Source organism: Coloeus monedula (assembly GCF_965178545.1).
Source record: "Coloeus monedula genome assembly, chromosome: 2".
NCBI lineage: Eukaryota > Metazoa > Chordata > Aves > Passeriformes > Corvidae > Coloeus > Coloeus monedula.
Window position 1 is genome coordinate 79940362 of NC_138782.1, and position 26385 is coordinate 79966746.

The following is a 26385-nucleotide window of genomic DNA, read 5'->3' on the forward strand; positions in this document are numbered from 1 at the left end:
AGCAGATCTGCAAATAACCAACTACAAAAGTCATCTTTTGCCACTTAAAATGAAGGGAAGGCAAGGCTGTTGCTGAGACAGGTATTACTCTACCTATGGCTAATGCACCCATTCCCATCTGAGAGCAGCAGCAAACAAGGTTATGAAAAGAACATTTGTCAGTGCTCGTGTATAGATACATACATGCATCTATACAGGTCAGTTTATGAGTCTAAATAGAATGGGGGTGTTTAGACACTGTAAGTGAAGGCCATGAGAGGTTAACAATTAACACTTGAAACCAGAGTAAAAGTGTTCATTTGTATACTTTGTAGTGCCTTTCATTTCCCTAGATATTCCAAAGGGCATTTTTGATTTGTGAACTGCACCTCTGATTTGTAAGACAGGATTACACTTCCTCCCACATGCATTCCTCCTAGGGAGAGGAAAAAACCTGTCAATTAGCAAAATTCCTTTTCTTTCTCTTTTGAAAGATAAACTTCTGTATCATAAACCAAAGACTGAATTTCCAAATCAACAAAAAATACCTGGGAGAGTTTTTCCAACCACATCTCCTTGAATTCTGTTAGTAGCCAGAAGATATCTCTGAACTGCAGTGCTTCCACTCTATCTACTTCAAGGAATTTATTTTTTTAATCCTTCTTATAAAATAGGCTGTAATATAGCAAGCTGAACACATGATAAATTCTGTAGTAAGTTCATAATTATACCACAAAACTGTATCAAACAAAAATACAGGGACACTCAGAATGGTGTGTTAAGCCTAACAGTGCGTATTACCAATTGCTGTTTGACAGCTGCAAGTTGCAAGATGATCAAACACTGGTGAAGTCAACAGAATGCTCTTTAAATACTTCATCATTTAATGTTATTAAAATAATTTCTTATTTGCATAAAGAATTTCATACGGCATATTATTTACAAAATAATGTCATATAAAATTGTTTACATTCATTATAGGAACTTATTAATTATTCTGGCCAAATAACACAAAATCAACCCTATTCCCTGTATACGAACTATTTCTTCAACAAAGTTCAACAACCTGAATATTTTCCATCTTTTATTCCTCACTGCCTTTTACTGTCAGCTGTTATAACCTCCAGCCAAGGAAAGAGAAACAACTACCTTTGCTTCTGCCTTGCAACTCTGAATTGTTTTGCCTTATGGCCAATAAAAGATCAGCACTGGCATTATTGCCCTTTAAATGTGTGTAAAATTCTATTGCTTACATCACCAAAATTACCTTAACATTTGTTACTCCGTTACTGGGGTTCCATACCTGGCCTCTTCAACTTTCACTTGTTGCAATTTCAGGCTTGGGTACGTTCATGATTAAGCTCACAGGATATGTGAATTGTTGCAAAACAGAAATATTTGAATGGAGCAGAATTTGCTCTCTTTCAGCATCAATTTTGGCAAGAATGGGTGAATGACATTTTTCGTGAAAGGAACACTGTTTCAACTTTTATTACTCAACCTTGATGTTATGCAAACCCCTGAAATTACACACGTGAAATCAATGGGTATTACTGAAGTAACAGAACGTACATATTTCCAGTTTGAAAATTACCTTCTCTTAAAAATAAGTAAGTAGTATATTTGCCATACAAGAATTATGCCATTAATAGTGGCCAAATTCCATTTTTCACATTTTTGCACTTTCCTGAAGACATATAGTACTGCTCATGTAAAAATAACGCTGGCAAAAAACTTGAGGGAAGCAACATTTCTGTCTATGAAGTTTATGTAGAGAGATCATGAACTAAATTCTTTTCAAGAAACTCAGGATAAAGAACACCGTAAGTTCTCTCAAGAGCTGACAGAGTGTAAACAAATGCTTCTACCTGCTATGGGAACTGGACTAAGCACTCAAGAAGTCTGCTGAATGAACACCTGGCATGTACAATATGGCAAGTGTAACAGTATTTATCTGCTCCCAAAATGCCAATGCAAAAGTGTCACCTCGTCTGTCTGAATTACAAGTTTTAAACGGACAGCTATTTCAGACATTAGCAGAATCCATCAGTAGTATGAGTGTGCTGATGTTCATGAACTTTCAGTACATTTTGAAACTCACATTAGTAGTGGATCACTTCCCTTAAAGTTTATCAACATCCACTTGTACTCAAAATGTGTGAGTCCAGTGAACAGAAACTGAAAACATCCACTAATGATACCAGAGTAAAGATGGCCTTTGCTGGTATGCTATTAGGTATCAGAGTATGTTTAAAAATCAGTATTTGAAATTAAGATAGACAGGCTTATAGACACTTATATGCAATCCTTACCTCACTACAAATCCAAATCAGGGAAGTAAAACTATCAGCCTGTGTGTGTGTGGAACAAAATACACTGTTATTTGAAGAGTAATTTCTTGAGGCCTCATATGAGGATGCCAGTTAAAACCCACTGATTTCATAACCAAAGTGTCCACAACTGTGTTCTGCCACATCTACATTAATGTGTGTTAAAAGTACACTGTAGTAGTAACAAAACTCCATTTGCCACCATCACCCAGCAACTGTGTTCCCTGGCTGTGATTTGCAAATTACTACAAGCCAAATTTTAAAGTTTGTCAAGCACTTTCTGTAGTCTCTTTTTTTCAGCATAAAAGAAAATAAAATCTGACTCTATCACGGAGTTGGATGCGCTGAATAATAGTTTTATTCCTCTGTTCCAGAAAACTTTCTAGGTCTGAGAACAAGATCTTTGATAGAGGTAGTGATTTCCTGGAGCTCTTTTCGAATGCTTTCTGCTCCTTCCTCCTCTTCCATGTTATCTTTTGTGTCACTGTCTCCGTGTTCAGTTTTCTTAGTCTGGCTCATCAACTGTTTCACCACTAATCCGTGGTATTTGACTAACAGCAAATGCTGATCCTGAGAGCAAAAAATGGGAACAAAACCAGGGAATGTCAATGTTACAGAGAAGGTAGACAGACCTGTAATTAAAGATTTAATTTTTTAAAAAGCATTCTCCCATTCTTGGATAAAGAGAGTTAGTGATACAGAAATATATTTCCAACAAAATATTTGACAACCTAAATTCTGAGAGAACGTCGAAGCAGCAGAAAACTGAACGTGCATCCGTGCTGAAAAACAGGACAATTAATCACTGAAGCATGAAAGCACTGCCGTTAGTAAACTGCACTAGCTCTGGCAGTATAAAATACAGAATTTCAGTGTATTTGCTCTTGAAGAGGTACATCTTTCTTTAAAGCTGCATTAGAAAAGTTTAAAAAGAAATGATGCTCTGGCACAGAGGAAAGAGATTGTAAAAACGTTCAGTTGTAAGAATTGTAACATCGCCCAAGACAGGGCTGTCTCCATGGATAAAGGCAAAGGAATAGTGACAGATTCATTTTTAGTTTTGTAAAAGAAATTTTGGTGACAGATCCCTGAAATGATAGATTTGACATACAATACAGATCAGAGGAATTGTATATTCTGTACATAAAGTAATATTTAGATATGAAACCCAACAGTGTCAGGTTTATGCAGCAGAAATAGTGTAAGGCAAAACTTTCATGTTCTGTCATAGAAAAAAGGTAATTTCCCCTTAAAAAGCTAGAAAAGGATACCTCTGGGATCTTGCCACTTAGGAAATTAATGATCTGTGGTACTGATCTTCCTGGTGCATGAAGCATACAGTGAGTTGAAAACTGAAATAACAATACTGATGTCAGGTGCAGAACAAGAGCTGGATCTTCTGTGACTTTGAGCTGTTCAATCAGAGCTTGTCTATGCTGAAACAGGACTTGCCTAAGCAACAAGAAGATATTAAACAAAAATATGGTTCTATGATACAGTAGTTGACCACAGATGCTAAAAACTTATCTAACATCAATTAATTTCAATTTTCTCCTCTAATAGACCATTTATTTATAAGAAATACAAGAATAATTAAAAAGTGCTATCACTGGCATAGTTCAGATTTTGAAAGACCCCTAGAGAATTTATACACTATACTGCAGACAGTAGTGAGTCAAGAAAATTAGCTAAATGTGAATTCTCCTCTCTTCCTTCTCCCATGGATTCAGGACTGCTTGACTTTCTGTTTTTCAGTTAAGGAGTTCGGAAGGAGGACTGCCTCTTACTTACACAGTCAGTGTGACTGCTCCCATACTAACCATTCAGATTTAGCAATATAGCTACATTTCATAGAATAAATAAAATTAAAGTACCTTTCCTTCTTTTTGTCTCCTTTTTTCACCATAATACCACAAATATCCACTGCAGAATCAAGGCACGAAAGAAAATCTTCTATACTCTATTAAAAACAATATAAATATTTAACCTGTGTTAGCAGATTACAAAAAGGTTTAACTACTGTTCACAATTAATCACACAAAAGATGACTGTGAATACACTTGAAATAAACTATAGAAAAAAGAGAAAGTAACGTATTTAGTAGAAATTACCTTTGTTCATCTTACAACGGTTAATATACTTAATAATAACTCAAATTGCAATTCATTTGTCTTGGAAATGAAATTAAAAAATGAATACATGTTCTAGAATTATTTACAGACACATATTTTATTAAGAAACACCTCACTATGGCTTTTTGCGTAAAAGAATTAATAAATAACTCTCCTTGTGTCTACACTGCCATAATCTGAACGTTTCGTTTTTTTTCAAAATATCCATAATTTTACTAGTTAAGAAATACATGGGAGAACAATCAAGAACTTTGGGAAAAAAATACAAGAAACATCAACCACTTTACACTGGAGGTTCTCCCTCAGTTTGCACTCTTCTCACCTGCCCATGAAAGGCACACTGGATTCCATCAGGCAGCAAAGAGCCAGAGGTGACTATCAGTATCAAAATGCAAGATCAGCTTTTCATCTCTGAAAATTCACAGATATGAAAACACACTCTCTCTCACTGCCTTACACGAATTCAAAAGATTCTTTTACCTTCATTCTTCATGGCAGCAGCAGTTATGTACTACACTATGTGTGCCAGCTATTTACTAGAATTGTATCAGCAGAACAGAAAATCTGAACTTGGATTCACTTTACCTTGCCATTCAGAGAAGTATGCAGTTTAGTTAAAGGACCTTTGCTATCTTCTGGCAGTTTACCTAAAATCTTGATTCTGCCCTGTATGGGACAAGAATAGAAATAATCTGTAATATTAATTATCTTTTTAGATTAGGCATATTTCAACTGAAGCAATTACTTATTGCACAAACATTACTGATCTACTTGAGACTATTAGAAAGGAACTGTTATATCTGTACCTCACTTGTGATTGTAGAGTAATTTTCTGTTGTCATCATTGACTCAGACGCCAGGAAGTTGAAAACCAGATTTGTAATGTCTGTACACAGGGTCTTCAACAAGTGTTTGGCAAGGTTAGTCTGAGTATCATCTGTTAAAAGAAGTAAGTGATTAAAGCCACTTATTACAGTTATCTGATTCCTATGATGTTATCATAGCACTTTCTAAACTGGAAACTCCATTAACCATGAGTAGTATGAGAAAGTTATCTGGATACATGAAGTTAACATCCCTTGTTTGCTGTAACATTCTTGTGGAACATTCTTCAGTGAAAAATGTGAGCTTTCCATTCTGTAAGAACATTTTAATGCATTGCTAGTATTTCAAGGGTGTATCTGTATAAGCAGTAAACTAACTAGCCCTTGCACAGTCAATCCTCCTGAACCACTGCTATTGATCAAGTCAAAAGCATGAAAAGGAAAATTCTGCAGGACAAGGAGTTAAACAGAAGAACAGGCATGTGACTTTAAGACTGAAATACTGGAATTTAAAAAAAAAAAAGCTACAGAATACATGTCCAAGAACAAAGGCTAATGGGAAATAATTCCATATATTCCAAAATATAGGAGTATCAGGCTGTTTTGCTAGCGTTTCCTTCTGCTAGAAGTTTTACACAGGGAAAATTCTAAAAGAAAGCTGAATACAGCAGAGAATCTTGGAAATGTCTACAGTATTTTCCTAATGCTAACTTTTCTGTCATGCCTTGCAAATAACCCCCTGCAAAACTGATCTACCACTTTCTCACAGACTCTCCTCAAGCAGCAGCTATGTTCAGTATCAAACCTATGAGATTTAAACAGCAGTTTCTTAGAAACAAGTGGTATTCAATTCTTTCATTAGTGGCACAGCTGACAGAATAAAGTGATCTTACTAATTTTTTCTTTCTTTTTTCACCTAGACAGTGAAAAATTGGAAGGAATGCAAATAGTTGGGAAAGAAAGACAAGAACAGAGTTATCTTGACATAAGATATAACAGAATATGGATATGAAATAAAGCGAATGTATTTCAATAACTGTGCAAAGTAATGGACTTCAGCATAAGGGCAGTGTTAGGCATAATAAACACATCACAAGTTTTTTCTTTTTAGATTTTCCTTTTTAAACTCTTGCTCCTGTCTAATCTTTAATGTAGATTCTGGAATAAATTTAACACCCTTGAAGGAGCATATTCATTTTTCAAAGCATATATTTTGTACCTGTGAAATGCTTTGTTCCCTTTTCAAATAACCGAATGTTGTTGTACAAATTTGAGAATTCCTCCTGCAAGTCCTTCATAGCCTGTCTTCTGTTAGCTCCAGAGGAAGATGTTGAAGACGTAAAAACAGAACGCACAACTTCCTGGTAAGTTTTTGTCAAAGGTCTTAGAACAGGAAAGAGGAAGGGAGAAACATTGAGCAAAGTGTGAAACTCAACAAGGTTTTTCCAAAGATATCAACAATAGAGAAAACTACCTCATTATGTAGTAAATAACATTCATGTCCCAGTCATAGAATGGCAAGATAAACAAAAAGCAAATAATGGGAATCAGAAAAAAAAACCCCACAAGGAAATTAAAATTTACTTAATGGCAGATGTACTAATGTTACAGTACGTGTATAACATCCTCAGTGGGAACAAGGTGAAAGACAAAGGATTTTCAGAAGCAATACTATTCACAAACTTTCAAGGGTCTCTAACAAATTTCTGAAAATGTAGTTACTACTGCACTCCAAGTTTATTCGAGCTTGGCTATTGCAGTCTTATTATGTTCCTGTTGCTCTGAACATACATATTCACATCCTCTCTGGTATGGAACATCTTTTAAAAGAAGTTACTCATCTTTGCATAGCTCAGTTTCCTGACATAACTTACTACCCAGTTCTCATGGGTACCAGCGGAGACACAGACACCAGGAAACATGAACATATACCAAAGACTGTCTAGAAGATGAGACTGGTGAAACCCCAGCATGGATCAGTGTAAGGGAGTGAAAATACACCCATGAAGCCGAAAATAAGCTTTCAGGACCATAGTAAACAGAAGCACATTACTGTGTCAGCACAGCTTTCTAATATGTAAGACAGGTGTAGCATGGAGCTGTACAGAAAAAGAATATTGTGGTTCACTTCTATCAAGAAAACAGACTGAAGCATAGGTTCAACTGAAGTGAATCACAGATTTTCTAACTCCAGCTGAATTACTGAAATTACCTTCTTAGATGTTCAGCAATTTCTGTAATAAGCTCTTCAGGGCAATCCTGCATGCGAGTCTTTAAAACATCCTCAATTTCCTCTTGTGACATGAAAGGGAACTCCAGCTTCTTACTCCTACCTGTAGCGGCCATGAACAACACTCACTGAGAAAACATTCCATTAAGTATTGCTGCGATTACTCTGTGGCATAAGACACTGGAAAACGTCAAAGTCCGAACACCACAGAAGAAATGCATAATCAACAGTGGAAAAAAAGGGATGATTATACATGACAGTTGAATTTTACACATATGAAAAACTGACAAAATTTCTCTTTTGATCACTTAGTAGTTTCTGTAATAGACAACTTAAGTAGTGCATGAGGATATGCATTTTTGGTGAGAGTTTTCTTCAGACTGCTTGGCCCAGTAGTTCAGGAAACATAATGTCACTAAGACCAAATAAATTTTAAAACTGAATAGTGTTCCTACTTGAATGATTTCACAAGGTTGGTGCTTTTATTTTTTTAAACTCCATTTAGTAAGGGACACAATCATGTAACACAGTATGCTAAACTTGAGGTTACAGTATAAAATCTGAAACATGATAAATTAAACCAGTCAAGGTGTTCCAGTAATAAAATCAACTTATATGCATATGATTTAGTGCATCTGTATTTCGGTTTTGCACAAAACATGAAGTTTTCCCGGGTGCTGTAGAATTTAGTTTTTACATATAAGTATGAGATCAGAATGATGACAGAGAAGCAGAAAAGGACATGTTCCAGATGCACCTTAAAACAGGCTTATTCTGCACATAAAGTAACTGAATGTACGGACACCAATGATGCTCCTCGTTGTGCCACAGTAGTAATGAACATACAAGGTTATTATAAACAAGTGAAAAGTGAGGTCAAATCAAGTTTTAAAAAGGATCGAATTTACATTTGAATGCTTTCATCTGATTTTACCTTCAGATTGCGGTTATAGCTATTTATTATAATACAGCAATACAAGCAGCAATAAGGGTAAAATAGAAAGCCTACATGAAAAAAAAAAGTGATTGAACACTGTTTTACTCAGTAACTGAGCAGTGCTGAAAAATAATTCCATTTATATGTGAATTACAGTACACTGAGAGCAGTATCAAACACAATTACTATGCTGTACTTCACACTTCAAATATCATGTTTAAAAGTATTTTTCAGTCAGTATTGAAAGTCTGGACTCTATGTATAAATGGAAGCACACATTTCTGGTTCTCCATGGAACGAAAGAACACAATGGCTTCATTCGCAACTACTGTTTGCTCTAAATCTAACAACGTTGGCTTTTGCTTCTTAGCAAGCCATTCATGCTCTTTGTAATAGTGAAGGTAGAAAAAATAGGGACCAATAAGAAGTGATATTAAAACTATCAAAACATTAGTTTTGACTGTATATTTTATCCCTATGAAGAAAAACTGATTGCTACGATTTGTTAATTTAGACCATTCATTTATCATACACTATGCAGCAGGTGTTACAAAATCAAGTGTAAATGCCCAAAGTCTAAGGCATTTCCTACATAAAATAAAAGAATAAATATAAAATAGTATTATTTCCTTGACTTATATTTCTTTTTTAAAGACTAAGCTGTACTTTTCAGTGAACATGTAATGTCCATTTAATTTAAATAGCAACATCACATCCATTGACACAATTTTAACTAAACAGTATTCCTATCTTGTTTGGCATTTTACCTGATTTTACCTAAACAGTGGGGGAAGAACACACATGTAGAAAAAATGCAATTAGTAAAACCATGTTGAATAGATATGAATAGATAGTGCCTAAAATAAAATGACAAACCTGTGGCAGTCCCTTGTGACTCTTCATCGCTGTCAGCATCCTTTCTGCCTTTCTTCTTGGTTTTCTTAATCTTTATTTCTCTGGCATTCCCACCGCCTCCTCCTCTCACGCTTCCACTGCCCTCTGGTGGGGAATTACTTGCTTAGTACACAGGAAAGCTGTAGCACTTAAAAAGTTTACAATACCATGGTAATTTATCTGTGTTACTTGTTAATGCTGGATTGAAAACCACAACTTGATTCTAAATACAACCTAGAAAACATATTCCAGAATCTTAGGGCTTTAAGTTTCATTCTTAAGAAAAAAAAGCAACTGAGGCAAAGCTTTGTTTAAGCTAAAGTCATTAATAAACATGGCCACTAATATCAAATGCACATGTAATTAAAAAAAAAAAAAAAAGAAGACCAGCGTCTTTCTTCAGCTAAAAAAAGATGAGGTATCAGAATGTAATGGGGGATTTTCTGTTGGTTGAAAATAGCATCTTAGTAAGCATTTAGCATTTTTATTCAATGATGCTAAATAACTGAGCTTGTCAAAAATATTTTAGACAATGTAACTTTGTTAATTTTCAGAGAAAGAATCCTACACTATAAGCATTTATCCAAAATATTCTTGGAGCACACATTCAATTAACTAGAGCATGCAATCTTTTTTGACTTTTCCTAGATGACTACAGAGCAACGGGATGTTCCAGTTCTGACACACACATAACAAATTACTTTGTTCAGAAGTCCTGCAATCAATGCATTCAACTGCAGACAGAATCTCAATTTGCTATACAGTCCCTCTCCACAAGGCAAGCTGTTCTGGTCATTGTTCCCTTTTTCATAGCCTCTTCTGTTATTTTTTCACTTGGAAGAAATTTAAAGACCACGGTGCCTTACATGCACTATGCCTTGAGAAAGTAGGCATTTTTCCATTTAAATATGGTCCAAGATTTCAAGTAACTACATTATGTAACTACTATTGTTTAAGAAAAGGAAATACAAAGACAAGATGCTACTACTTATAAAGCTAACTGCAAAATTGGGGCTTTTCACAAGCTTATTTGAAATGTGACTGCACTACAGTTACATAAACCTGTTATGTTGGGGTGTTTTTAGATAATGTACATTTACAGTCCGTAATAAAACATTTCAGGGTAGTGCTTCCTGATGGTGTTAGCATGTTACCTGTGGATAGGAATTTGTCTAGACACGCAGTACAGGCTCAGTAGAGTCTCACTCCTCAGAGGGCTGGAAACCGAAGTCATTCTGACAGTTCAATTAAAGTTCAAGTTTCTCTACCTCAGCTATGGCCTAGAAAAATATGCCATCTCTTCTGGCAAGAATAAATTTAATTTCCATGTCAACTCAGGCCTACTCATGCTTTTTTTTAAAGAGTAGAATGTTCTATTTTGCAGATGAGTATATTGAATTAAGTCAGATGCATCTGTTCTCTAATTCACTTACTTTCAGTAGCACAGTAACACGCTGCATGTGAGTTCAACACAGATTTCTCAGCTGTGTTGTAGAAACACAAGAGCAACATAAAGTTTTTGGGACTCAAAATGCAGTCTTCAGACTGAATACTGTTTTAAAAGTCAGAAGGATTTCAAAGGGTTAAACCCTCACATTTTTATTCTTCCTTCAGTTGAAATCTATTCCAAACAGTCACCATACAAATGGAGTAAGGTTTGAGATTAATTTAATCCAGGATATACCTCAAAGTAAACTGTTGTTTTGGGGTGACTTAATCTCCAAGTAACTGTTACATGTGCAAACAACAGAAAATTCTATGGCATGGTTTTCCCAGAAAAGATGTCAAGTATTCTTCAAAAAAAACCTCAAAAAATCATTCTCAATTTAGACAAAGTTATTTTGGACTCAACATCTCAAGACTAATAATAAGAAGTATATTAATTTTCCTGGATCTCTGAAAATTGGAGACTAAAAGTGTTATCTATACTGTGTAATAAAACATGGTACAGAGGTCCCTGAGGTAATACTGGTTTTATTCAGTCTTATGTGATCATACTGTATAAAATATGTGATCATACTGTATAAAATATAAAAATTCCTTGCTTCTAAAAAGTTACCTTGTGTTGAACTAACTCAAGAGACCTTTATGGTACTACCTCTGCATTTCTAAGTCTGAAATTAGTTCTCCTGGGCATAGCTGAGATGTATCCACACCCACAGCATAAAGGTAAGTGGTTGGATTACTTCTTAAATATCTTAAGCAATGGACTGGAAGCATTTGATAGATTACAAAATATACTAACTTTATATTGAGTATGTCCAAGACAAAACAAGTTTGTTGGTTTTTTTTTGCTTAAGCTATATATTGATGTTTTACCTGTTGCTTTCTTTCTTCGTTCATCCTTTTTGTCTTTTTTATTAGTGTATGAGTTCTCTAAACAAGAAGCCTGTTTTAAATCTTCTTCAGTGATTAAATTAACAGGGTTGTTTTTGATTTCCTAAAATGAAGAACATGCACTTCATAGCAAAAAGACACACATAGCAATGGAAGAAACATACAGAAACATTTTAAGCCATTTGCCATTTTCATGCGCACTAATCAATCAACATGTTTTCCAAGTGCAACACATGAAGAGAAAAACTGTTAGTGTGACTGCGCTTCCTGAGTGCACCAGAATGTACATTAAATCACACCCATTAAATATAGAAACCTGTTGTTAATTTGTTTTGCTTTTTCTCCAGTTGAATTTCAGATGAGATGTACAGAAGTGGTAACAGTGACTAGAAAGTCACATCAGCTTTATCCCAACACTCAACGTGCACTGCATCTTGACCAATAAAAAAACCTACTGTACCTTTTCAGCTTTCTGTTGCATCAGATCAGAAAACAGGTCAGCACAGGTGCTTAGAAATTTCTCACTGACTGCAATGGTGTCACTGAAGACTAAACCTGAAGAGCTTTTGTTTAAAGATCTCATCACTTGCTGAAGCAAAATCCCAACATCTTCCACTGACAATGAGCTGGGCAGAAGAGTCTAGGGTAAAGAAAATCAACGTACAATAATCTTGTATGTGGATAAACAGAATACAGATGTGCCATTTGACACCTGATAACTATTTAGAAAACACTGCACTTTTCAAATAAAGGTAGTAATTTAAGAGTATACACTGTTTTAAATATTCTAGCATCACAAATCAACACTGCTCTAGAAATATGTGTTACCTCTGGGCAAATGCATGGCAACTTCTTCAAACTGAAGCTCAACAGCTACAGACCAAACACATTATACATATGTGTAGTTTCAATAAAGTATGATTTGACACAAAAATAAGAAAAAATAAATAAATCCAGCAACAACTGAAAGGATTGCTTACTGCTACATCTATCCAGTTTCCAGAGCTGATGGCTTCCTCCACAGAGGCTTCAACTTGATCCACAATTTCTTGACCAACACAAGCTGCTCGCAGAAATAAGAGTTGTGCGGACTTGTATCTCTTTTTAATGTAGCCTGCTGGGTCAGGGATGCCAAGTCTATACAATGCATCAAATTCTATAAAATAGTTAGATGTCTGTTAAAATTTAGTTCCTTCATATACAGACAAGATCTTATGTGATGACTTTATGTTGAAAGCAGGAAATGAAGAGTTACACATAGTTTTTATACAAGTAAATGCAGCCTTAAGCTAATGCTGACCTAAAACTTAGCGCAGTACAAGCTACATCTAAATGTTGTTAATAGAAGTATGAAAATTAAATCATGGACATGACTTTGGTCTGAATTTAGAAAACCATTTTTTTTAGATTCTTATACCATTAAGTTTATATTTGCAGTCATACCTTTCCAAAGTATTCTAATATAGCACGAACAATATTTACAATACATGCAGTGTCCAAGTGTTTTGTTTTCAACTATTTAGCCGTTCTAGTGTGGAAAACATTCAACGACTGACACATACTCCATCAGTCAAGCAGTATTACAGGAACACTTAATACTATCACTGTAAGTTATGGCAAACCTTTCCAATCTGCAAGAGTAACTGCTACTTACGGACTGACCCCTTGGGACCATAAGGGTACATTCCTTTCTTTATTCAGATCCACATTTTCCCACAGGTCGTGGTGCTTTAAAACACCATCATCCAGCATCACTCAGCTTGAAGTTAGATAGAATTGTTTGGATTCAAATCAGGACACTAGTGCTACTCACTCCAGTTCTACAAACACCATTTTGGAAAAAAATTCTTCCTGAGTACTGCACGTTTGGACTATTAGCAGCCAAAGTCTGGTTGTAATCAGGACACCCAGCCTGAAACTCCAGCCACGATGAGCTGAAAAGTCTACAATGAATAATGTTTCCAGAGCAGTAATAGAAGTAGCATTTGTAACCCGTTTTCGAGGAGTAGTAACTGCTTAGCAGTACGGCTCCCTCCGCTGAGATACAGCTCATTGTGATACAGTAACACACATCATTATGATCAAGATGGTCTTTTAGCAAAGGACTATCAGCCACTGTATTGATTTCCACTTATCCTTGTGAGGCTTCACTCTAAGCACTAACTATATTAAGATAAGACCAATTACCTAAACTAGTTTTAGAAAGCTATTTTATCTGTAAGAATATTGATTAATTACCTAAGTAACCATTCTGCTTGAAAAAGGAATCCACCCAGTTGTTCTGTGTCCTGGAATAGATGTCTGGAACAAACACAGCCTTATCCTGTCTCCCACCAACCACGGTGCCTTTCAGACGACCAGCGTTAACAAGTTCTTCTAGCAAAGCTACAAGAGGAAAATACATGAAGAGACATTTCCTAAGTCAGTATATCCATTAATCAAAAGATAGTAATTATTTTCCCTGGTTTGTTTCTTCTTTCTTCCCACCAATTCATGCTTCTAGTGAAACAGTGCCGAGCTCTATCAATTATTTTTAACATTTACGAGAATTTCTTCAGGAAAGCTCTGGAAATCAAACAATGTTTCCAAAGAGTGAGCTAAAAGGGCAGGATCAAAATGTTTTTTATTGAACATATATCTGGCCAGTTTTAGCTTGTAATTTAAAAATGCAGACATAGAAGAATCTTTCTCTAGCCAGAAGAGTAGAATATATTAGCATTTTATTAAAAATTTTCTCTTTGAATTCACCTCTTGCATGTCAACCAAGATGGAAAAAAGAGAGATCTGAACACACTAAAATTACATGAAAAGTCATTATCTAAATTGCATAACACATTTGTCAATAATAACCTTTGAGAATGTACAAATACTGCTGACAAAGAACATATCGGTAACTGGTAGTACCAAAGTACTAAGCACTTCTCAGTGCTAAATAAGATTTTTAAAATCCATTAAAGTTGCACAGGAATATCTGATTTGCCTCCTATGTTCTGCTTCTGCCTTTTTGTCATACAAGAGATGTATTTAAAATAATCAATGACATCAACTGCCAACTCTGCTGAATTCTAGAGCTTTGCCAGATGGCTATTTTTACACTCAGTTTATGTTCTTTTCTATTTCATTAAAAGACAGATTTTACTCTGGAACAAAACATTAAATGGTATCACATAGCAAGGCCTCTTCCTCATTAAATATGAGCAGCAGCCAACACTACAACATGCTTAGTACAACACACAGAGGTTTAGCTCACTTATGCAGGAAAGTTTACCTGAAAACCCCGTTCCAGAAGAAACAGTGCATATTAAATCATGATAGTTTTTGTCAGATATGCCCATAGTGAAGATGAGCCTCTATAAGCTAGCAGCTATTGAACACAACTGCCACTAGCAAAGCTGAACAATACTTACACTGAAAAAATGCAGAAGAAAGAGAAACTGATTTAAACAAGATAGATCTTTATGAAATTTAAGACAAGAGCCAGAAATCATTTTCTGCCATGGTTCAGTTACACTGAATAAAATGGAGCTTATAAGACCAATTCTGGAAATAAAATTAGATTTTTATACTTCCTAATATTTTAGTTACCATAGAAAATAGAGTCAGTGTGCCTATTCCACTTAAGCAATTGTCATAAAATATAGATTGGTTCTCTGTTAAAATTTAAACTTGTTTTATTCAAAGTTTTTAGGAAAAAGAATTAGACTTCACTACAGCTCCACAAAATTGGCTGAAAATCTATTAATGGACCAAAGTCTTTAGGGAATGAAGATGTCAGAAGAAAAGAAGTAAAATGAAGGTATCAATTAAATTCTGTATTTAGCAAGTGTCAGCTCTAAAACTCCAGGGCAATGGAGTACTCTGAGAGATTTCACAGACCCTGCTACAATTATATCTGGACAGTATTTTGTTTTAAAACAACAGGACCTCTGTAGAACTACCATAAAGTCACACTTATTTTTAAAGGTGACCAAGTAGTCTGTAGTGTCCTATTAGGTCTCTGTCACAGTCTGGCAAAGACGGTAAGTGTCCCTCTATGTCTGTCCCACACCAGTAACATAATGCTTAGAAATGAAGAACATCTGTGATTTCATTATGCTTTGTAATGAGTGTTTTAAGCGAAAGAGTTTCTCATTTCTAAAACTACTTTTTATCATGACTTTATGCAAGCTTAAGATGAATAGCAGCACATCTATGCGACAAAACCAAAGAATAATGTTTATCCTGTCTAAACCCAAGTGTTGATTAAATAATTAGCTGTTTGTAAATGATACAAATATTACACTGAACTTACTTTTTTTTTCTGGAAGAGACAGAAAACTGACAAAGACCACTTTTAAACACATTGCTAATAGTGACAAACATAAAAAGCAAAAACGTAACATCATTAAAAGGCACTTTTCAAGTTTCCATCATTTGCGAAATTGAAATGGCATCTCAGCAAATGGACACAATAATATCAAATGTGGTCTGGCAGTAAACAAAAAGATAAAAAGCTCTTTGAAACTTAAGAAACTGCAGAGGTAATGAGACACACGAAGAAAAACTAAAGAAAAAGATGAACAAACTCACTAAAGACCCCCATGAAAGTACTAGAAATACATATTGTGATGATCACTGGTGTTAGGAAAACAGCTGAACTTCAATTCACATTAATACGGTACACGATCAAAGCATGATGATGTACTTGAAGGACTTATCTGAAATAGACTGTCACCAAATACTGAAATTTGCTGGGTATTGAGACATTACTATAATGCAATTGAACAGACTTTCCCTTTAATCTATGGCATATAAAAAAAAAAAAGTGGAAATTTTAGTTTTATTACATGGAAGCAGAGTGTTTATATGATTTTATTTAAGTACTAAGATTTTAATTTTTAGAATAAGCTTGTGGCAGAGAACCAGAGAGTAAGCAGAGAGATACCTCAGTGGAGCTAAAGTGAGCAATGCCCTGAAGGCAAAAAGACCCAATCAAACAAGAGAAGCGTTAAGGTTCATGAGTAGACATAGAAAACTATTAAAGGATTTTAAAGACCAGCAGCACTTGGTCAGCCAGCATAGAAGACTAACGATGCTTGAAGCAGCATTTTAGAGAGATAGGAGAGGGCACACAAAGCAACAAACAAGTAGTGCTTAAAGATTGCAGCAGCTGAATAGGGAATCTTTATGCATTCTATTTAGAAAAGGAACTGTGGAAAATAAAAACAAAGAATTTAAGGATATGTTTTATCCCTCAGCATATGAAGTCATTTAACTAAGAGTATAACAAACGCTTTGCCTCCATTATCACAGAAAAAAGTCAGTAAATAAAATCCTGAGCAGTTAATGCCATTTGGCCACATAAAATCTGTTCCCTTTTGTGTGCTTCACTGATAAAACTGCTAGTAGCTAAAGGCAAATAATGAAAGAGATGAATAAATAAGTACTGTACTTCTTGCATCATTCTGCCCCCAGAGGTATCTTGTCAACAAATATTTTCATTGCTTTGGATGGAGAGAACATCCCTTCAGATAAAGGGTTTAATACTTTCTACGCTAAAGAAAAACACATTGTTCTGTATTTCAGAATTAAGGCTATATACCAAAACCCTTCTCTGAAAGCATACTTCTAGCAACAAAGAATGGATTTCCTAACAAACACACAAAATATTCTGAATGAAACTCACAGTAAAGTAAGTGCTCTTGAAATCCATACCGAGTGATCAAGCTACTTACAGGTGTAGGCCTTGGAAAAAAAGAAAAAACAAAACAATATAAATTAATGACATGAAAGTGATGTGGAGAATCCAGAAACAAGAGAGGTTACTCTAGATTAACAAAATTATGTAGTATCTTAGCCTCAAGGTGCTACACTGATGTTTAAAATAGCTTACAAAGTTTTAATTTTGAATTACTGTGAAGTTGTAAGACAAAGCTATGATAATTAATTGTAAGAAAACTTCTGCTCTGCTAAGTTTTTCTACAAGGTGACACAGAAATTTACTGATTTAATAAGAAAAACTTATCTATATTCACATGTAGCGACCTCATCAATAAGTAACTGACTAGGGAGCAGTGGAACGACAAGAGGATATATTCTACAAGTGAAAGAACTACAGATTGTCATTTTCTTCAGCCAAAACACTAAAGTACTTTGCATACTGTATATTGTTATACGTCCCTTGTTCTCATTTCAAAAGGGGGTCCCCATTTCTAACAAGTGAGTCTAACATAACTGAGTATTGGTCCCAGGAACTGAACTACAGTTAGGGGAATATATCCATAGGTTTTTATTTTCTTTTCTTTTTCCATCACAAGTGAATCTGGCCCATAAAGACCTATAGCAAAAATATTTTAATGTGTGGTTGCAGCCATTGCAATTTACCGAGTAATTGCAGTGAAGAGCCCACGAATGCGTGCTCGATGGCGAGACACAAAGGCTTCTGTAAAAATCACCCCACGGTTTTCCTGGTCTAGTTGTCCATGAATAATTCTGCCCAAACGCCTGGATAATGCCTGTAAATAGATGGATTGAGCTTTTCTAAGCATGCCTTCTTCCATAACATATATGGGTATCTAACAACAGAGAACTTGGCAGAAAACAGAAGTATGGTTTGCAGATGCACAATGAAAACTAAGATTTAACATTAGCACTGATTTTGCATGAAATTTTGGACGAATTTTGTACGAAACAGTGACTTACAGCCATGGATGCTGCAAAGATAAAGAAAGAAGGTGGTAACAACCAATTCTGCATTTGCCAGGTTGGTGGCTTTCATCACCTGTAATAGGAAGTCTCCTGGAAGGTCGTATGCCTTGCAGAGTTCCGATATTGTCACCTGCCCAGATTCCTGTAGTTTATCATTTATTTCTTCTGCTAATTGATCCAGATAACTCCTTTTGTAAAAACAAGAAAAAGACAAGACAGCACATTAAGTGTGACATTCAAAGTCAACCTCAAGATCACATACTGAATAACTGATCTATTTTAATATACCTCTTTCTGTTGCATCTTTGCAAAAATAAACTGAAAGTTATTTTAAATGAATAAAGGAGAACAGTGTAAGTGAAAACGGGTGTTGTTTTTTTTTTAAAAAGCCTGTGAACCAGGTAGCTAGTACTAAGATGGGCCATTTATCTGCTTGTATGAAAATTTTAAGAAAGAGAAAACACCATGCCAATGAAAATCAGAAAATGGCTTGAGCAAGCAAGACAGGTCTTAAGAATTTCAAGAGAGCCAGGAACTTCATGTTCTTTGATAAGACCAGATCCTGAAGGTTGATCAATCAAAAGGATAACCCCATAAGAGTATTACTCCAGTGGTTATTAGTGCGCTGAAAGCCATGAGATAACTAGCTCAAACATCTTAGGCTTGTGAGGTAAAACAAGAGGTGAAAAGGTTTGTCAGAGGCTGAGGCAGACAGCAAAGCCAGAGAGCAAAGGAGATCTGGCTGCTGTACACAAAGACACTGGGTAAGAAATGAAGGCCCTTGAATGCAGGACAGTGAACACAAATGTTCAGCAAGGCCTTTACACCATGGATTCACTGGATGCTTTGCTGAGATAGGCTTCACTTGCCTAAAGTAGCTCTGATCACCACCAAATCAGCCAAGAAAAAAGTATTTCACTTCAGAAGCAACAAAGGTAGGACACTACATTTAGTCTGCATTTTAAAAATAAATACAGCATGAATTATACATATTGCTCCTGAAGGTACTCACTCGTTTATAAGCTGTCCCAGAACAAGCTGAATACCTTTTTCAGATTTAACTATGTCATTAGCTCTGTTTTCAATGTGTAGAAGGTCCACATTTATTACCTAAAATAAACACCTCTTATCAGAACTTTAAATTGAAAATCATTCTCAAACATTGACATGTTACTTACACATTTCTATACCTTGAGGAAAGATGCTTTTACTTTTTTCTACTGTTGCATACACACACACTTATCTGTGTTTTGTAATAAAGCAGCAATGCTTTAGGGAAAAAAACTCTCTTTGCAACTGGGGCAAGGTTAAAAGAAATCTATATAATAAAAAAAAAAAATCAGAAAGTGATAAAAAAATACCAGAAAATAGAAAACTGCTTTTCATGAAGGTTTTCTGTTTCCAAGTAATTTTGCTCAAGCCTGAAGGGAAAATTAGCTGCAAAGGAATACTACTGGAGGACAAAGACTAGTGGAGACAAGAGAATAATGAAGGAAGAGGGAAGATCCAAAGAGGCATGCAAAGCTAATTATGCATGCTCCTGCAGCTTTAAATTTAAATGGGTAACATATTTCTTTTCTGTCTGCCCTCCTTAGTTTACAAAGAAAGAGTTCATAAACAAAAACTGTATATATCAATGGCAATTTCAGAAGTCCTAGATTATCACTAAGCAGAGAGTTTTCAACAAAGCAATAAATTGATGCATTAAGTAATCTGCAGTACCCTGACATGAGCTACCAGCTCTTCATAAAATTTGTTCTGTTTTAAAAAAATAACTTAGCTGGAATATAACTAATGAACTGCATACTCACAATACAAATGGTGAAGAAAATAGAGAAGTATAAAGTTTTTATTACTAAAGTTACCTGTTGTAAGTCGACAATGTTAACTCGACCTTCAAGAAAAGTTAAAATACACTTTTAGTACATGAAACATATTTGAACAGATTTAGAATATAGTACAGCTCATTGTGCACGCAATATTTAATTACTTTTTCTGTAGACCAATTAAACTAGTCCATGAGTACCCAGAGATTGTTAAAACTTTCTACCTTCGCATGATGCTACTAACAAAAAACCCAGCAAATTTTAATTTAGTTCAAGCTGTCCCACTGGTATGATACACAATGGCATAACACAAACTGAGGCATACCTATGGTAGCAGAGAGAAAATGGCTAATCTGTATGAACATAATAAGAAGTTAATTTCTCTAAACTTATGATATTGTGAAACTCATCCTTAAGTATAACTCAAAGTACAATACACTGCCTGCTCATTAAAGCCATCAACAAAAAGCTGTCTGAAGAGTACTTGCTTCCTTATATATCTAAGTCACATCTTCCAATACAGGTGGCTCTTTACATGAGTAAAATAAAACACCTGTCAACGATAATTTGCAAATATTATTATTACTAACGGTGTGAAAGGAAAATGACCTTGAAATTCCAAGACAAGCCCAAACATCTGGGCCAGGTACTTAACTATATTAAAATGCCAAATTTCTTTAATAAGGATTTTTATACAACTTTTATGTCAGAAATTCTGCATGTGTGAAAATAAACCAAGTAACATATCTTGATATGCTTACCTAAAAGCTTGACACAGATCTGAAGTGAAAATAAAATAGCAGTAGATGAATTATGGTGTAGATGAAGCAAATGGAAGAAAGCTTTTTCTGAAAGATTAAGGGTACTGAAAACTTTCAATTTCTTTCTGTAGCCTTTAAAATTAACTTCCAAATACAAAGGAAGAAGGAAAATGCCACACTTACCACCACAAACATGAAGCTCATCGTGGATCTCCTTAGTAATCTGTGCTGGAGTGACATACTCCTTGCCATCAAGTGTGTGCACTACTTCCAGCTGCTTTTCTGCTATCAGCTTTGTGACAATTTCTATACAGTTCCGTTCTGACAATCTATCAACAGCAGAAGGAGTCAGCAGTTATTCTAAGGAAGTACATGCTAAAATTACCTTTAAATTGATGTTTCAAATATGCTAAACACAGGAAGTACAATGAAGATTAGTTGCGGTTCTTTGCGAATATACTTTTTCAGACAAAGAAACTAATGTCTGTATCCTGCTTATCACCCACCAAATCATCCATATGGCTTCACTTAGGCGAGTCATCTCTCCAAAACTTTTGCTCTCCTCCTGAGCAGTTGTCAGCCCTGTCAGTCGTAAGAACGCACCTGCTGGTGAATTTAGGAACGCCTGTACTTACAGAATCCGTGTCTTTGATACTTCTGTGCGTTTTTATTTTACTTTTGCGCATTTCGGATTTATTTTTAACAACAGCAAATTCCGGGCAACTACCTCAATTGGTCAAGCAGACATAAAGGAAGAAACCGAGCTCTGGTGCCGTGACGATTTGAGCATCTCGAACTTAGGTGTGACTACACACTCAGTCGGTTCCGTGGGCCTGTCCGCGCTCTGGGGTCCCAGATGGGCCCGCGGGGGTTCCGGCACTGACACAGGGACCTGCGGAGGGGCCGTACCTGGCTGGGCCCCGCGGGGTGCCCGGGCCGGGGCCGCGGGGGGAGGCCGGCGCGGGGAAGGGGAGCGGCAGGCAGGCTCGGTGGCGGGGCCGGCGCCGCCCTGCTCACCTGTGGGCCACCTCGGCGAACTGCGCCCGCTGGAAATCGGCCGCCAGCCGCCGGATCTCCTCCCAGGCCGCCGCCATCGCGCCGCGACACGTCAACCCCGGCAGGACGGCGGCGGGCAGAGAGCGGGGCCGGCCTCCGCCCGCAGCGCCGCCCCGCGGCACGGAGGCGCCCCTGCGCGGGCTCGGTCACTGAAAACAAACAAACGGAACAAAAGCCAACTACGGAAAAAGGAACAAAAAGCGGTTTCTGCAGTCGGGCCTGGCTCCAGCAGCTGGATCCCGGCGGGGCGGGCACGGGAGCAGCTCTCCTGTGCTGTCAGCGGAGGCGCGGCTGGGCGGGTGCCCCGCGCCCCAGGATGCGGCAGCGCCGGCCCGAGAGCGGCTGCTCCGGGCGGGCCGGGGCTGTGGCAGCTGGGCCTGGGCTGTGAGCCTTGCTTTCAGCGTGAGCCGCGCTAAGAGCTGCCGCTACCGAAACCTGAAATGACATTTAGAGTACGGGTAGAGTGTGAGACCAATAGTCCTGCCATATAATGGGACCGCTATTACGCAGTGAGGGGCAAGCTGAATTTATTTAGTTGTCCAGTGGTAAGCTGCACAGATTTAAAGGCCTTTTTGGCACTTACCTGAAGCTGACTCGTCTGTGGCAATGGCAGAGAGCAGTGCACAGGGAGTGCTCCCGCCCCGGGGCGAGCAGAGGGAGCCTCAGCCACCAGTGCACCTTGCAGGCGGGACAGCAGCACGGCGCTGCGAGCTGCCCAGCACCCCGAGGATGGTCCGTGCTGCTGAGGCTCTCTCCTTGTCCTGCCAGATTTCTTGCTCCTTCCTGCACAGCCGGTGTTTTCACTGACCCTGACTGTCACTCTGTGACTCTGCCTTCCCAAAGTCCCAGGAAAATGTCTCTGGCACGATTGGTGTCGTGCTGGGTGCACTTTAAATAGCGTGAACAAAAGCTGTAACAGCATTTATAGTTTTAGTTTTACTGGTCGTTCTCTTCGAGATGAGAAATTAGGGGCAGGATTTATTTTGCTTGGGCATCTGAGGTGCGCTGTTGAGGTCTGGTCTTGGAGCCTTTGTAGGGAGCGAGACAGGTTCCTCAAAGAGCAGCTCTTCCTAAAACATAGATGTAAACCAAGCTCTAAACTAATTACAGCAGGACTCCTCCGCAGCCAAAGAGGATAGCAAGGGAGATTCTTAGCCAGATCCTTGATTTAGGCATACTTCTATGTAATGAATAGTGTAGTGGAAGAATAGAGGGGAAAAAAAAAGTGATAGTAGTTTTGGGGGCAGTTTTAATGAAGATTATATAGAAATAGGCTACCAGAGGGAACATCTGGAAAAAGAAGTGGGGTCTTAGAACTGGATTCCTCCTACCTAACCCGAAGTGGATTTGTAGTCCTTCAATTATGTGTGTACTCTACCAGGCTGTAGAGAATCCCTTTCAACTAAAATCTGAGTCACTGGACTGGCCAAATGGGGCATTGTAGTTAAGATCTAAAAGTGATGTATAATGGCTTGGACCTTCACTTGTGTGTGTATGACTTGAATTCAAGTCACAGTTTCCAGATTTTTGGAAATAGTAATCTGTAAGTAGAGCTGAGTTATTGGGCTTTGGGGTTTTTTTAAACTTAGACTTATGTTCTACCCGTATGCAAAGAAGGAGCAGATGAATCATATTAATACACAATAGTTATAAGCATTTGATATTTCCAAATTGCAGGTTCTGAGTCCACAATCAAAGACTTTGTAAGAACTCATTTCTTTGGAGATGTATGCACAACAGATGCATTAATATTTTCTATACCTTAATGCTATTCTAGTAACACTTCAGATTATTTTTTCAGCAGAAATCAATTTTCTTTATACAGCTTATAAATTATGTTAAATCTGGTTTTAAAAATAGAGTAACTGATTTATTTTACTATACTTGCACAAACCTCTTGCTGTTAACTGACCTCTAATGTTATTAGCATCTATTTTATGCAAGAGGTTTGATGCTGAAAAATGAAGTTGATACCATATATTTTACTACAGTTTTTCTGAGTTCACCAATTCCAGAGCTATCACAGTAGCAGAAATGTTTTTGTTTCATTGTTGCAGGTGTATAAAATAAGTGCGAAGGTTTTTGTAGCTTTAATGATAGTAAAAGTTTAAATAAACTTTTACATAATTATTATAATATGGATTGATGGCTATACTCCATTGACACAAAGCAAAGGAAATAATTTCTTATGAAAGCCATGCACAGTATTGCATTGATTCACTCTGGGAATATCAATTACCCTGTCTTAATTGGGGACAACGAAAGCAAATGATGAGGTTATTAATCCTGTCAAAATGAATCAATGCTGTCTGTATGACATAAAGTACATTGTGAAAGTTTGTATTCTAGTATTCATGTAACAATATAATAGTAATGTAGTGGGTGTTTTTTTTGACTACATAAAGTATTTTTAGGAGTATATAGAAAATTCATAGAAAGAATGAATAATGCAAAACAGAGAAGAACAAAGTTTCTAAGAGGTGTGGTTTATCACAGAACTTTTGGCTTGGTATAAAAAATGAATTGGGGGAATTCTGATATGCAGAGTATATTTTCCTTTCCCTCAGAAAGAGCAGTGCCACACCTTGTTCATCTAGGGATGGAATCTTACCTGATATTTACCGGGCGGTTGGATTGTGTGCAGACTATATGTTTTTGATATAAGGAATTTATTAAGATAAAGACAGGAAATAGCAGTGTAACCACTTTTTGGATGAAAAATTAGAAATTATGCAGGTGGAAATGAATAAATAATTGTATAATAGGATGTCTGAAAACAATTTGTAAACTGAATGAGATGGAGTATAAATTAGAAAATTTTAAATGGTTCTTTCATTCTGCATATGTCATGATATTCTCTTCATAACTTGCTGGATATCTATTCCTACTAAACAGGTAAGCTTGTAAATTTGAATGCTTTAGCTGTCAGGTTTTGCTCATTAATGTGTTTACTTTTATTTTAGCAGTAAAAAAGGTTACCTCTCATCTCATTTGTTTTTTACTGTGCTGGTATACAAAATATTAGTAACAATTTTGATGTGGTGACTCATCGGGATTACTCTGATGAAGGAGCAGGTGCCTAATGACCCCTTCCTTTATCAGAGAGAGCTGGCAGGATAAAGCACAAGCTTTTTTTAAATGGTAACTGGCTGTTGGATTTACATTAGAAGAAGGGTTTTCACTCTGGCTGTTTGTGCCATGGGTAGCTTTGGCTTTTTTCATTGTCACAGTCCCTTTTTAGTGCACAGTTATAAATAGCATAATGTTTTGCTTTTCACTGTACTCTTTTCCTGTCATTTGCACTGTGGCTGTGCTAATGGGAGGGTACTTAGCTTAACCTCAGGCAGCCTTTTCTGCCTAATTGGTTCGGTTAGGAAACAACACACTTTCAATTAATTAGTGTGATTACCTACCTAACAGGAGGTAGGGGAAATATGGTACTCATTTGGTCTTTCTTTGCAGTGAATATTCATGTCAATAATAAAGTCTTCCCTGAGCAAAATGAATCTTGACATGCAGGGTATTAAACAGCACATGTATGTATGTGGAAAATCTCATGAGTACTAAATGCATCAGCAGCTGCCTCATTCATACACTTTGTTAATGTGGTTCAGACATCTACTCATAAAATTATATTCACATAAGTACCCTTTTTTTTACTATTTTAAGTAGCTCTTTATGCTAATATATGTATAGTGCTAACAAAGTTTTCTAAGCTTTGAAGTGAACTGAGTTCAGTTTATATCCTTGTTTGGAAAGGTAGTTTTCTCTGTTTGGATTAGAAGACTAAATGTACTGAAGTGTTCAAATGAGCAAATTCCCACATTGTGTTTGACAAAACTGCCTTTGATATTTTCTGAGGAATGGTTAAACATAATATGCAAAATTTAGAGTAACCATTTGTTTGACCTGATCTGTGAACATAATTCGAGGGAAGAGATGTATTCCTGCAGTTTTCAGCCATATGCCCAGTTAAAAATTAAATGTTTGTAGAAAAAATTGAAAAGAACAAAAGCCACTGTAAATGCCCATGTTTTGTCATTCAGCTGAATATTTTGATTAATGCTAACTAGAGGATCAATTTTTCAGTAATAGCATAGCATGTCATAGTGAGACATTGCAAACATTAAATATATCTTCCTCTAATATACTGAGCTATCATGGAACAGAGCACTGAAGTAGTATATAAAATTTTTATTCACATTGTGCTAGAAGCCCTTGTGATATATTGCAAACAATACAAAATATATGTTGCTGCATAAATAAACAAGCATTTATACTACCAAAGGCAACAGAGAAACTTTTAAGGGGTTTGTCAAGAGAAGCTCTCAAAATCCACTGGCAAACAAACACTTAAGTAGCACTTAAGACCAGAGAATGAAAATAAAAGCC

The 26385-nt window shown here is 36.6% G+C and overlaps 1 protein-coding gene across 1 annotated transcript; it reads right to left on the reverse strand.

The window, feature by feature from the left end:
* Positions 1-686: 686 nt before the first annotated feature.
* On the reverse strand, positions 687-22060 carry UFL1 (UFM1 specific ligase 1). Its single transcript, XM_082276841.1, has 19 exons — positions 21955-22060; positions 21121-21266; positions 20216-20244; positions 19363-19460; positions 18424-18538; positions 18027-18157; positions 17329-17387; positions 13902-14048; positions 12644-12819; positions 12124-12303; positions 11646-11766; positions 9309-9431; positions 7478-7598; positions 6485-6648; positions 5248-5378; positions 5027-5107; positions 4184-4269; positions 3581-3761; positions 687-2879 (listed from the first exon to the last, which is right to left on the reverse strand). Exons 1-19 carry the CDS (start codon positions 22029-22031, stop codon positions 2667-2669), a joined length of 2379 nt encoding a protein of 792 aa, XP_082132967.1. The 5' UTR covers positions 22032-22060; the 3' UTR covers positions 687-2666.
* Between the last annotated feature and the right edge of the window lie 4325 nt (positions 22061-26385).

Bases quoted from the DNA above. Each gene is read 5' to 3' on its own strand.
- UFL1 (XM_082276841.1), bottom strand. From the start codon at position 22,031: ATGGCGGCGGCCTGGGAGGAGATCCGGCGGCTGGCGGCCGATTTCCAG. The intron at 17,388-18,026 runs GTAAATTGCAAT...TTTTTTTCCAAG, and splicing joins CTCTTCACTGCAATTACTCG to GCCTACACCTGTAAGTAGCT. The intron at 9,432-11,645 runs GTAAAACATCAA...ATTCCCCACCAG, and splicing joins ACGAAGAAAGAAAGCAACAG to AGGGCAGTGGAAGCGTGAGA.